Below are 14,983 nucleotides of genomic sequence, written 5' to 3'. Positions count from 1 at the left end.
AATTTCTATACAAGAATATGTGCTGACATTTAATTAAGTAAAAACGCTTCATTTAATTTTGCGTCAAATAATTTCTTGTTTAATTAATTTTTGCCAGCTTAATTACAATAATTAATACAATCATATTGCATAAGTTATAAATGTAATTTGACATTTACAATTCATTTCCGGGTATTAACATCAACGACTTTCAATCGATATTCAATTTAAATACCAAAATGTGAGGAAAAGAATGATTAATAATTAATCCCATAACGTTTATGACTTATTTCAGTAGATAATTAAAATTGTAATGATATACATTTAGTTCTTTAAGATTTCAATATTTATTGAGTTTATATATATACTTAAAAAACTTTTTTTATTACGTAACAACTACATATAAGTTAATTAACTTCTAATTGAAACTAAATCATCAGATGAAAAACCATAAATATGGATTTATTCAAAAAGTAATAACATGAAAAATACAAAAAATAAAATAATTATTTTCTTCATCATATAAATTAACATAATCTTTATAATACAATTCCATAGCAGGAAGGTAAAACTTTTGAAAATAAAAATATTTAATTTTTGACTTTTATTGTTAATTAAATTATATTATTCAAGTGAGACTATCTCTAAAAATATTAGAATTAATTTGGGAAATTCAAAGAAAAAGAAACGTTTTAAGAACATTTCCTCACCAGAATTTTTAGGCCAATTGACAGTCATTCAATATAATTATTTAAAACTGTAGTTAACAAAGATCATGACTATTAGTACACTGTGAAAACTGTGGTGTAATACCTATCCGTATTCGATGTCGAAAAATTGGAGTTGTTTCAATTTAATTCCAAATAGAACGCAGTCTTACAAATGAGAACATTTACACAGAGGTCAAATGCTTTTATTCTATTCATGAATTATTTTTCGCTGTTCTTGGCGTCAAAAGAACCATCGATATTTTCTGTTCAAATTGAGCGGAGGGGACTTTGATCATTTAACAGAAACAATTAATGAAATTCATATAAAAATGCATTAATTATTTTAGTTGTATAATATATTCTCAAAAGATGATGTACATAAATCCGTCAGTTATATAAAATAATTTCATAATCTTAAATTCCAGTTCACTTCGGTTTTGTTACTTCGAATTCATGTTAATATTCTCTGCATGTTTGATTAACAAACTAGTTTTGTTTTAAGAAATTTTGTATATATGCAACCCAAATTTGCACTACGTGGTATAAAATTAGCTGCCATCATTTTGTTATTCAGTAACACTAAAATTGTCATAATTACAATAAGATATGATACACATAATACGAGTCAGTAAAGTTGTTGTCATGATACAATATAAAGAAAGAATCATTAATTTGGAATGCATGAATACAATATGTTTCAAAATGAAACTAATTTGTTAATCATACACAGAGAGAATCTAATATGAATTTGAATTAGGCTTAACAAAACCAAAACTGAAAAAAGTTAAATATTGCAAAATTATTTAATACAATTGACAGATTTATGTAAATCTTATGAGAATATAAATATCTTTATTATACAGCTAAAAACATACATGCCTTTCATAATCTCGGTTTCTGTGAAATTTTCAACGAGACAAACCTGTTAATGTGTTGTAGTCTGACGATTTTCACTCGAAAATAATATTTAGCTTCCTTTATAATTGTCGTTTAGATTTAACTTTAAATAAAGCACTGGATAGTGTATTTAGTGGGTAAAGGAAATTGTCATGGAGAATTCCAAAAATACCACCAAAAAAGGATTACTAAAATTGAAGGATTAAAATAAACAAAGGACACCAGTAACATTTTTGGTGTAAATAGTTGCCAACATTTTTGATGTTCAGTAACACCAAAATTTAGTACGGAGAATAAGGATGTAATAAACATAAAAATCAGCAACTTCGTTATTACGTTTACATTACGAATAGAATGCATACAATTTTAGAAATAAAATAATTGCGCTCAAATAAATTCAAATTACACAAAGCAGAAATGGAGATATTTCAACAAATTTCTCGATCATCACACCAAAATTCGAAATAATTCAAGAATGGTGTAAGTACATATTATTGGTGATTAAAAGTGTATAGGAAATTACTTGAATTTAAGTATTCAACACCAAATTCGGTGAATCTAGGCAGATTAATTCATTTGCTACTTTTGTAGCATTTATTAATGGGCACCAACATTACAAAATACTGTATATCATTTAAGGCTGTCTATTTTAACAAAGTTGTTTTATATAGACTATTCTAAAAATCCACGCATTGCATGTTTTTTAGAATCATTCACTACCTTCAAAAAACAATTTGTACTCCAAACATCAAGCTGCACCAGAAGAACAATTTAGCAATAACTATAATTTTAAATTTTCCTTCAGTTGCATGTCGTTTCTTCGAAAGCCTGTCCTTAAATATTATAATTCAATTGAATTACAAATCTAGTTGTTCTGAAATTTTAAAACTTCGAATTAAAGAGGCTCATTAGTTTCTATTAAAACATCAGAAGGAAACTTATGATTTGTTGTTGTTATGTTGTACGTTGTTTTGAATCCAATCCAGAAGACAAGAGAATTTCTAGAATCAAGTCTTGGGAGAAATTTTGCCTTCGTGGAGGACTTTTTGATGAGACTAATCGGCATTTGCGCTACAAGGAGAGGAAAACCTCGAAAACTTTCCACGGTTAGCCTGATAGCAAGGGGACTCTAACCCACGATTAGATCCCTCTACAACTGAGGATATTTTACGTTAGCATTGTGGTTGGCGCGAGCCTGGTGAGGAATTCATATCGACCAACCATGACTGGTATTCGAACCCAGTTCACCTCATTGCAAGGCGAACGCTCTATCCCTAAGTCACCCCGGCTCGCCTCCCTATATTTTCACAATTGAAAGCAGTGAAAAACTTTTAATCGGGTTATTTTTTCAATCACAGTGAAAAAAATATATATTGTATGCCGGCAAAGTTAGATATTTAAGAATTGATAATTTTTAGTTTTACATTGTGACATCACAGTTAACTAACTGAATTAAAATAGTGGAATAAGCAAGATTAATTAAGGACAATCAATATGTGCTTCAAACTTACAGTGCTTATAACATCAATCGATTAACAAGCTAAGATAAAATTACTCTCACCTTAAATTAATCAGTCACACACGCGTAAAGGTTCATATACATTTTAAAACAATAAATTCAGAACTACGTTTTTTAAGTGATCTAAAAGGGAAACAATTTTATTTTTGTGAGGTTTAAAACAGAGAAAAAGGTAGGGTGCAGCACTTGTGAAAAACGACGGGATTTTATTGCTTAAATGATGCACCGTTGTTGAAGAATTGATACTTTTTAGATCTGACTCTGGAAAATGATTTTTAAATTGTTTAGTTTTACTTCTCTAAGTTTTTTAATGTTCCTACAATAAAAAGGTAGAAACTTTGAGCGATAAAATAGTGATAAATTTTGATCGCACCATTTAAAAAACGATATTAACTTCACACACTGGTTAAATTCTGAGCACAACAGTCTGTTGGTATGATCGAAATTTCGATGAACATTAAGTTCTCTTAGATGGTAAATACCTAGAAAAATTCCGTTTATGGCTGTTTATATCTGTAAAAGATTGATACTTGTATTATCATCATGTCATATGCAGAACTCCAGTTAAAATTTAAACTACTAGCTAGTCTGTAATTAGTGAAAAATTTCAATAACGATACATTTCAGAAACGATAATGGATTTCTGCTTATGGTCAGGGTTCTCAGATACAGGGATGCAGTTTAAAAGGTCTAAAATTTTGATTACAAAAAATTCACCTTGATGATAAAATGGTGACCTTCTGTAGAGATCACGATACTATTAAAACCATTATTGTTCAAAAGTGAGTTAATAAAAATGAAGTAAAATAAAAGTTTTTAATAAATTTGGTAATTTAATACAATTGGGTTGTCATTTTTACGTGTCAACAGGTTAATTGAAGAATTGATTATTTTGAGAAAATATCCAATAAAATTGTGCCGTAAAAATATTATCAATAGTATAATAAACGAATTCTTAGAAATTCTTAGAGTTCTCCTCGCCTAAATTGATTGTGGTCATTAAATAGAATACTTGCAAGAAAGTAATACAAAAACATAAGGATAAGTCACAAGGTAAGTCACCGTTCGGAAATTTTAAAATAAAAACTTTAAAATGTGGATTGTCCCTAGCAAAGAACCACTTATTATTAAAATTAATATATTTTCTATCTACTATCTTTAACATTTTATATGCAGTCATTTAATTTTTATGTATAGTGCGCAAAATAAAATCACCCTAAATAACTTTTGATCTCCACGTTCTAGGCCACTATCTTCGGATTGACCTGAAATATTTTTATTAATCAGTACAGACGATACGACAAAATCAGACACAGAAACCAACTTTCCCTGAATACCCCTTTTTTGAGTCTTATTTTTAAAATTTGATTATTCAAGAACTATTTGACTGATTTCTCTCAAATTTCGTATTTCGCCGTGTAATATCGGATTCTTGAAAAAGATGCAAAAAATTGTGCACCTTACAATTCAAATTTTTTTCCACTATTATTAAAATAAATAATAAAAAAGCATTATTTAATGAAAGTTACACTTTGCGTGGAATTATCTTTGGATAAACGAATTTTATAATTGTGTGCAAGATTTTTTCAATTTTTCTTAAAAATTCTCGAGATATGGTGAAATACGTATAAAAAAAAATAACATTAAGGGGTCAAAACTTTCAACAGCTCTCCTGACCAAACTATTGGGACTATATTTCCCAAATTGCAGATATCCCCTTTATTTTGAGGGTTTGAATTCTGTCGAAAAAAATTTATGTTTATTCAGAGAAAGTATACTTTCTTCTCTGATTTTATCAAAATATCGTGCAAAATATAATATCGTCAAAACTACTATACAAATATCTCAAAATATCGCATGATGTTATTAATTAACATTTTTAAAGTTAGGCCCTCGAGCCATTAAGATTGAATCTTAGGTCAGCGTGACTCAACCAGTCGTCATCAAGTCCATCTTGTATTTAGTTTGATCCCCCCCCCCATTAGTACCAAAAACCAGTACACTATCTTTATTTGCCTAGTTAACTCTTTGATGCNAAAAGAAAAACATATTTTGGTTATTTTTAGTTGTAAAAACATTCTAATGGTTACTAAACAAATCTGTTAGATTATATACTTGTACTAAAATATAAAATATAAAAAAAGTAATTAGATATTTTTTTCATTCATATTCAAAAATTTATCAATAATTGATTTTGTAAATTAAAGAAATTTCAATGACGAATCATTGTTTCTCTTAGATCTAAATAATGCAAATTCAAAAAGTTATTGTTAGGAAGTGAGACGTGAGTGAAAGATTTTACCTTTAATGCAGAAAAAGACACCGATATTTCATGCTGTATTTTGAAAACTCATAAATTATTAAAATGCTGAATATAATATTTTCAATTTTATTTTGATTTAAATTAATACAAAGTAATAAAAAAAGTACAAAAACAGGTATAATAAAAATTCTGCTTCAAACGATTGAGGAAAGGACATAAACTTGTTTCACAGCAAGGGTGTCAAGGAAAAATTTATTTCATCTAAAACGGGAAAAGTTTTTTTAAGTTCGCATTAAAAGGTACAACTTTTATTGTATTCTAAGATAGAAACTGTTTTCCTTCGTCTTAACCAAATTTAAATGTGTAAGCGAATATTTAACTATTTGGAAAACTTAATTTCATAAAAATATTTGCCTTTATTCCGTGAAAAAAATGCGTATTTTTATTCATAAGTTTTGATGGATTCAAAAAATTAGAAATAATTCAGTAAGGTTTTCTTCATAGGGGAAATTTGATCAACTCCATTTTTTTTCATACTGGGTGTTCTGTAAAAACCGCCTTTAATACGTATTTTTAGAATCATAATGAAATCAAACCGTTTGTCGCAAATCAATATTTAACTTAACCGAAGAAAAATCAGAAACGCTATTGACATCTGGTAAATCACAGTACAGTGAAACCTGTTCTGATGTTTATTATATTCACTTCTTTAATTTGTCGGATTTTGAGGGTATTTTTGCTTTTTCGTGAATATTAATTTTGCGAAACCCAATGTGTGTATTTCTGTATTACATATTAAGAGTAGTCTTTATAAAACACCCTGTTTAAGAAGTATATATAAGGTAAGAAAATTTCAATAAAGGAATTTTTAAATAGTTATGCTGCTTTTCCTTCTGTATTTACAAAAGCAAAATAAATAAATAGTTTTTTTTAATAGTATTTCACTTTTATCTTATAATTCCTCAGCTTCCTCATTCCAAACAACTCGTAAAACATAAAATTTTTACTGTTCCTTAGAAGCATGTTCTACCTTGTAAATTCACTTTAAAAAAAACTTCTTTAATGTATCGGAAATCCAATTGCCTCTCAAAAAATAACTATCTTATATACTGTACAAACTGTGATGGAATCCGAATTTAGTGGTGCAAACCTCTATAGTATAAAGGTTATAATTAAATCACCAAAAATTGATGAAGCTGTCGGATGATCGATTTTTTGCTTATAATCGAGCAGAGAAGGTGAAAATTTGATTTCACCTTACACGATACTGAACAGAAACAAGTAAACTGCTATAAATAAGCATGTATGCTTTCAGTTATATTATAAAGATAATGGACAATTTCAGCATCTCTTAAAATTTTAATTTTTCTGTCCTAACGTATAGAAAATTCTATCCTTAATCCCAAAATCCTATTGTTTTTTCTTAAAAATATTTAATTGTTAACAATTGAAATTGTCCTAAAAAGTCTCCGTAGATGATGCAACCAAGAACGATCGTTAATTAGTGTCACGTGTGCCTCTGTTTTTCAACGCATATTTTAATGCTGTTTTATTTTGGTGTTCTCTTTCTTTTTGAAAGATTTCGTGAATTAAATTTACAATTTTGTAACTGTGTCTAAAATGGAAGTCTACCAAAAACAAGTTTCACATTTGTCTGAAATAAGAGGAACTCAAAGATATGATCAGTTTATTCCAGTTATTTTATTTAATTTAATTAAAGCGGATTAATATTTCTATGATTTAAACAATCGAAGTACATTGATCCAATTTATAACTCTGTGATGTCATCTAATTTTAGCCAAAACAGTCTCTTTTATTAAAAAATTTTAAATAATTCATGCAAAACGAAAATAATCAATATGTATTTAATATTTAAATCTCAACAATGATTTTCTTTGAATAAATAGGATTTTTTTCTATTGGTCGAAATAGTTTTTTGAGCAATTAATTTCCTCTTTCCAAAATTAATTTTAAAAAAAACTCATGCAAACTGAAAATATTACTATTTACAAGACGTATTAAATATTTAAATATACAGTAATGCTCATATATGTATTCGCATAATTGTTATTCTTTTAGTAAATAGGAATATATACGCTATTGTAATCGCTATTACTACTTATTGTTACAAATGTATTTATGAAATAAATTTTCCCTTTTTCTTAAAACATTTTTTTAAAAAAACCTCATCCAAACGGAGAATAGTTACCAATGCAAACTTTTTGTAATTTAATTAATATTTAAGCAAACAGTAAAGGATCTTATGTATGGCTTAAGGTTCATATTTTTTATTTGGTATTAATTTTGCTATTGCTTTATGTTTTTTTATATATCTTTAAGAACTTTATCACCTCTTTATTTAAATTCTTTCAAAATTAGAATAATTCAAATGTTCTTATAATGCTCTTAATGTATTTAAACGCATAATGTTAATATTTATTTTCAAAGTTGGTAATAGAAATTTTGGTATTCCTAGAAATGATTGGTGTTTATAAAAGTTAATTCCTGTTTCTATAATAGAGAATTTAAAAAGTATTGTTATGGTTGATTTTCGAAAAATTTCAAAAATTATTGTGAAGAAAATTTATAATTTGAAGAAAGGATAGGACCCTATCCTTACTTCAAATTATAAATTTTTTTTTGGTACTTTCTAAAAAGAAATCTTAGATAAGAAATTAATGCACAGATTATTTTATCATAATAATAACTAAATAAACACATATGCTTGACTTCAATATATTTATGCAATTAAAATAGAGTTATTAATTTTCCCGAAATATTTTTTAATAAATATTTTTGATTAATATTATATAAAAATGAATAAAAAGTCAAATAGATATAAAAAAATACGCATCGTTTAATTATGTATTTTCTTTAAATTTTTTAAGTATTAATACTTCAATTAACTTCAAACAATATTTCAATAAAATATTTTTACTGGTATTCTTTATTATGTTAATTGACTTTATAATGTTAATTATTTTTCATTTCGAAGTATTTTTCAAAACATTTCTTCTTATCTCAGATCAGTAAGAGAGTCACATGAAGATAATTGGTGTGGGCTATGTACGCGAGGAGAGTATCTGCATAAGCAAAAGTAGGCACAAAATCCGAAGTAAATACTTTAATTTGCGATGAGATGGCTCAAAACCTCATATCACTACTCTGTTAAGATTGCGCTGTAAGCGCAGGTAGATGTAAGCATACAATTGCATCCCTTTTCTGAGTTCAGAGGAAAATCTTAGTACCATCACCTAAGGAAGTAGAGAGTTACTGGAAAATTTCAAAATTGGCATCGGTTGGTTCCAGTTAAAAGCTCACGTATGCCTCGAATTTGGGGAGAAAAGCTACTGAAGATCCCAAAAGTCCTTCAAGTATGCAAATTGTTAATGAAAACAATGTTAAAAAATTGCATTTGTGCAATTACTTTTCAGAGTTTAGTGACTCAGAAAAAGTATCAATTCACCACCAGAATTTGCCATAGAGGAGATAGTTACTGGAGCAGACGATTTTCTAATTCAACAAGTACAAAATCAATGCTGATATTTGCTGTAAAATTGCGCAACTATCGGTTGGACAATGGATTAGTTGGACTTTTCTTTGGTACGATAAGCAGGGATCACTGCATCGAAATTATATCAAGTTTCAATATGAAGGAAATCTGGTTGAAACGCTTCTTGGTGCCAGCTTAGACCATCAAAAGTGGGTAATCCCCTGCTAAAAAAATTTAGAAGAATCACCGCATCAAAATAAATAAATTCAGAATATCTGATCTTTAATACATCATCAGATAGTGTTACCATAGGCTATAGTGCTGATGTCAAGTGCTCATTATCGTCAAACAACTATGGATTTTGTGACAACTGAAAAACATAATGCAATGCAAATGTTCACAAACGGATTATTTTCGGTGGTTCATCCTAACTTTAAAAGTAATGGAGAAATCATTGAATTACGGGCAGAAAAAGGGATAAACACAGTCAAAATTTAATGTAAAGGGTCCTTTATTTCTATTTTCCTAAATTGAATAAATTGGCAATTTTCCTAAATGACATTTTTTTTGGAATATTATAAATTAGTATGTGTCAATTAAATACTTTAAATAAATATTTTCTAATGGTTTACATAAATTTTATTTTACAGTGTAATAGGAAAACTTATATATTTGGTAAGCGAGTTTGTAATTTTACGGCTGAGATCATTATTTCTCCACTTCGCAGATCAAATAGTCAATTTTATGCGTTGAAACATTTCGATCCATTTTCTGGTAACAAGATTTTTTTAATTAAAATTTATAGGTCTATTTCTTTTAGTTACCACTAAATAATATTTGTCAATAAAAGCCAACTTTTTTCATATTTGAACAAAAGTGTGTGATTTTAAAATTGTGCTACTTTATTCTCTTCTATAAAACTTTGCTAACACCAGTTTCTTTCAAATAAAGCTATAGAAATGTAACAAATCTCTATAGATTTTACTTACACAACGTAATTAAATTAAAAATAATTGAAAATTATATGCTATTTTTGTTATTTGTTGAGTCACTAATAAAAAGATATATAATTCTTATCTTCATATGCTTAAACTTATATTTAAAAGGCACTATTAGAAGTTGTGAACATATTGTTTATAAAATAGCACTCGGTTTTCTGTATTGGTATTATGATGCGGACAATCCGCTGTAAATACAGAACATAATATTATAAAATGCTATTTATGTTAGATATTGACATTAAATAAAATAAATAATGTAAACATAATATTTTACGAATTCTTTTAATAAAAACAATGTACTTAAAAACATATCTTAAAATAAATTTTGAAAATGAAATGATTAATTACAACAAGATACTCGCATGCATTAATGTGAAATAATTACGAATGTAAATCCAGGTTAATGAGCAAAAGTGAGAAAGAAATTTTGTATTTAACTTTGGATCGAAACAAAGATTTAAAGAAAAAAAACATATATATATAGCATGAAACTTTCCAAAATAGAGAGATTAATTAAAACAAGACACTCATGTACATTAATATGATATTTTCATGAATGTAAAACCAAGGATTTAGAAAATTTAACATTTAATCCGAATCGACATAAGCTTGGAAATCCATTTCATACACGCTGACTACATAGAATAGGCATTTTTATTAAAAGAATTTATTTCTAACTAAAAAAAAAAAATTTTTTTTTTTTGATATTTGTTATAAAAATTATAAAATATTAACTATTTAATACTAAAATATATCTTACTATATGCAATAGTAACCTAAGATAACCACCTAGAATTCTCATTACAAAGAGTTTTCAAAATTAATTACAATGGCTACTCGCCGGCTAGGTGGCCACGGGGTTAGCGTACCTGACTGCGAAGCCAATGGCCGCGGGTTTGAATCCCGCTCTGGGCACGGATGTTTCTCTCTCTTGTGTTGTCCTCTGTTGTGTGTGATGAGTGAATGTGGCCCACCCTATGAACGGGTTTGTGGCAGTGTGGCGTGGGCATCTTCTAAGTTCAGTGTCTGCCATTCGAAAAAAAAAAACAAAAAAAACAATGGCTACTCTTGACTGTTCAATCGAAGAGCTTGTCAATGACACTATTTTATATTTGTTATGTTCACTTTATTTCAAAAATAATGTTTTTAATTTTTTTAATCAAAATTTACACATTTTTAGACAAAATGAATTTGGAAAAAAAAAACAATATATTTGAAACAATATCTATTTAAATGTCAAAACATGAGAGAAAAGTTTTACTTTGAAGTTAATAAAGTACTGAATATATAAGCATCATGTAAAGTAGTGAATAGTAAATATTGTTATCGATATTATTCTTAAAACAATTAATAAGTCTCAAAAACTTAGAAAAAAGTATATTTTCGCATTATTTCATTTTACTATTAATAATGCCACAAACCGTTATAAAAATTTGATCAAATAACTGTGCCAAGTTGTGATTAAAGTAAGTATACGTTAGGATAAAATATCAAAATTTCTCAGTTTATTTATCACTTTTTCTTTGACTGCAACTTTGTGAATTTCACTTTATCTGCAGCCATTGGTGAGAGAGGATATATGAGTGTCAATGTAAAAAAATATTCGATATTTTTAAAGCCTCGATCTGCCATGTGAGAGAACATCTTTAAATATCCACAATGGTTGGATCCGCCATAACCCCTGGACATAAAACGCACCGTTTTATCAAAATACACCAAGAGAATTTACAGTATTGGTCTTGTAGTTGTCGGACCAAGTCATACATTGATGAAATGCATTTGAAAGTTTTTCAATTGGAATTTCAAAACAATAATGATTCCTACTGGCAGGTACAGTTTGATTCTATTAGAATCAGTGGACCAAACAATAAAATTCTGGAGAACACTTCAAGAGGAGATAAAGTTTCCTTAAAAATTCGGGACATGTTGCTTGTGGACATCCCCTATAACATATCCAGATGTTTGTAAGTTTCATTTTGTCTTTTTTTAGTACCATCAGAACATTTAGAATAGATAAACATAAGTTCAATGAGGAATTTTTCCTTACTTTAAATTCCACATTAATGATTTTTTATATTGATTTTATCATGAGTGCTCTCTTTTCTCTTGATCATTGTCTTATCCTGGTGTATACATAGTCAATGGCAACTGTTTTTTGCTATATCACTAAATATATATCAGATTCTATCCCTTTCCGCCACAAGCTATGTTTTGCATTTCTGGTTAGGCCTAAGTTAGAAGTTACAACACTAAATGTATTTGTAGCCTTGCTTCGATAAGCAGCTGTCAATTTTACTTGGCAAGTTAATAACTAGCTATGCTTTCTGCTGTTACTAACTTCGCTTTACTAGTCGAATCTCTAGCTGGATTTGAATTATTTATATCTAAATTAGCATGTGCAGTCGAGAGTTCAAACTTTTTCAATAGGTCTCCCACCATTTCGTTTTCGTTGCCTATAAGCAGTTTTTTTAGAAAGCGTTGACGATACTGATGCAAAAGTTTTGTCTATATGAGATGTAAATAAGTGAGACACAATTTATTTTTTCAATCTAAGGCTTGCTTCTTGAAATTTATGCTGAAGATAAATTTCAGTATGAAATAAATGATATTCAAGAAGAAATAAATTAAAACAATAAGCAGCAACTTTAGTTTATGGCATTCTTGAAACCTAAAAATATTTATTATTAAAATTATGTAGAAAATTCGTATACAGAGATTATTATGTTTATAACATAGCTAAAGATTCCATAAAAAAACCATAACAACTTTTCTTAAGTATACAATATATTATAATTATTAAAATGCGTGTTTATAAACTAAATTACTTAAGACTTAGTACTATACAAAAATAAATCTATCTAATGTGCATATAGATATAATATTTTTAGGCAAATTCCTATTTTTAAGCAATAAAAATTTATTTTAAGTAAAGAAGAATAAAGTAAAAAAAATAGATAAAAATTTTCAGGACACATTAGAAATAATTAACCAAATGTATTTGTATCAGGAAAACCAAAGATAAATAAATTTAAAATTTTTTTAAATGCGTTAATGAGAAATGTAATAAATTGTTAAGAAAAGGCAGGGAATTATTTTGGAAGAACATATAAAAAAAATCAAATATAACTTTTATCTTATTAATAAATAAAAAGAAACTTTTGAATAAACCTAAAATATCCTCCTAATCTATTATAAAACTAAACATAAAAATGAAAGAGTAAATTTATTTTGTGTGTATAAATCATACGAATAGGTAACATCAGACATTCATAACTCATTTTTACATACTCTTCATTAAATATTCAGAGCTAAGAAAATCCAGCTAACAACAGATGACTATCATAGAAATTTATTACACTTTATACCTTAAGAAAAGTAAAATATATATAGAAATACATATACTTGCATGAAAGTGGTCTTTCAAGCATTTCGAACAATTGTTGTAGATAAAACAGGTTTTCATTTTTTTTTAAATTTTTATTTATTTATTTATTATTATTTTTTATCATCCTGCTTCATAACGAGGTATCTTTTCTTTCTTACAGCATCTTTTGTCGGCACATCAAAAAATGCTAAATAACGTGTTGTTTTCTTTGCATTTGCGCACATAGGTAGAAATACTGCTCACTACACAGTATTTCTTCCCTTGCATGACATATTAATCAAAAATCACGTGACTTCCTGTTTCAGATGAAAACAAAGTGGGCTGTTTTTAATAAAAAAGTGCTTTTTAATTAGCGCTTTCAAAAGAAATAACAATTTTTTGAAGCAATATGTATGTTAAACCATTCAAAATAGATTAAAATTATTTTTAAAAAAAATGTAATTTAAAAAGAAGATTAATAAAAATATTTAAATAAATCTGTCAATTCTATAAAATAATTTTAGAATATTTAATTTCTTTCTTCTTCAGTTTTGTCAAGCCTTGTTTATTTTCTCTTTGTGCAATGTGTATCCTAAATTAACGTTTTATATTGTATTGTTAGAATAACTTTACTGACTCGTATCTTATCTTATTGTAATTATAAATTCCAGTGTTATTGAATAGCATAAATGGCTTCTTTACACCAAATAGTGTAAAGTAAAATTTTTGGTGTAGTGAAACATCTAGAGTACACCACTTAGGTGTAAAGTAGTTGCCACTAATGAGACACATTAAAAATTTTCACAGTGAACTGAATTTAGATTTCTTTGATAAATTATTTGAAAACTTATGAATATTTTTAAATATTAGCAGTCTCTTATATTTCAGCTGCCAGCCTTCCACCATACAAAGTATATCATGAAGGAGTTTTAACAGAAAAAAGAAAACAACGTAGGATTCGAACCACATTTACAAGTGCTCAATTAAAAGAGTTAGAAAAAGCCTTCCAAGAAACACATTATCCAGATATCTACACAAGAGAAGAAATTGCTCTTAGGACAGATTTAACAGAAGCAAGAGTACAGGTACTCAACTTTATTCAATAGTTCGCTTTAAAAGCTGCCCTTTACATTGTAAAGTTGAAGATAAAAAAAAAGGTTTTTTCGTTTTTGATCAAATACAGACACGACATGTGCTGACAAGTTTTTTAGCGAAAGATTCAATTAATGAAAAATTGTTTCAATACTTCCCTTCACATAAGGATAATTAGCAGTGTTAAACTATTTTTTTTTCACTAAAGATTGTTTTTTATATATTAATCCCAGAGTGCTTTAAGAAAAATGAATGAAGTAAGTAAATTTTAGAGCAAAAAAAAAGTCAGAGTTAGAAAAGTTTTTCGCAATTTTTTTTATTTATTATTTTAATATTAAGACTTGTGCCTTTTGCATATTCAATAGTTCAATAGGAGTCATAAAAACAATACTATTGTATTTAAGTTAATTATTAAGTTTATATAGTGAATATTAATGTTAATAAATAATAATTAGTGGCCATTCAAGCAGGCTGTAAAGGGGAAAGGTGGTTTAGGTTTGCTGACAATAGAGAGCAGGGTATCAGCAATTCTTATACCCTGTTTATTTATTTATTTATTTACTTATTTTTGCAAAAAAAAAACGTTGCTAAGAAATTTGATAAAACTACACGAGGAAAAAAGTAAAATTTGAAGTAAAAGTTAAATTTGGAAATAGAGAAATTTA

The 14,983-nt window shown here is 27.5% G+C and overlaps 1 protein-coding gene and 1 long non-coding RNA gene across 5 annotated transcripts in view; one reads left to right on the top strand and one right to left on the bottom strand.

Moving 5' to 3' along the window:
* LOC107436387 (paired mesoderm homeobox protein 2A-like) overlaps window positions 1–14,983 on the top strand; it is a 109,779-nt gene that overhangs the window by 42,184 nt on the left and 52,612 nt on the right. For 3 of the 4 annotated variants that reach the window (XM_016048088.3, XM_071187687.1, XM_071187685.1), the window contains one exon: window positions 14,100–14,311. In XM_016048088.3, coding sequence (XP_015903574.1) covers window positions 14,100–14,311 — 212 coding nt within the window. The remainder of the gene's footprint in view (window positions 1–14,099; window positions 14,312–14,983) is intronic. The other variant, XM_071187686.1, reaches the window with a different exon arrangement.
* LOC122268736 (uncharacterized) overlaps window positions 1–14,983 on the bottom strand; it is a 53,419-nt gene that overhangs the window by 2,279 nt on the left and 36,157 nt on the right. The gene's annotated exons all lie outside the window — the stretch shown is intronic.

This window comes from Parasteatoda tepidariorum, chromosome X1 (assembly GCF_043381705.1).
Source record: "Parasteatoda tepidariorum isolate YZ-2023 chromosome X1, CAS_Ptep_4.0, whole genome shotgun sequence".
Taxonomy (NCBI): domain Eukaryota; kingdom Metazoa; phylum Arthropoda; class Arachnida; order Araneae; family Theridiidae; genus Parasteatoda; species Parasteatoda tepidariorum.
The sequence above is the reverse complement of the archived record's forward strand: the minus strand, read 5'-3'. Positions and strand labels throughout refer to the sequence as shown.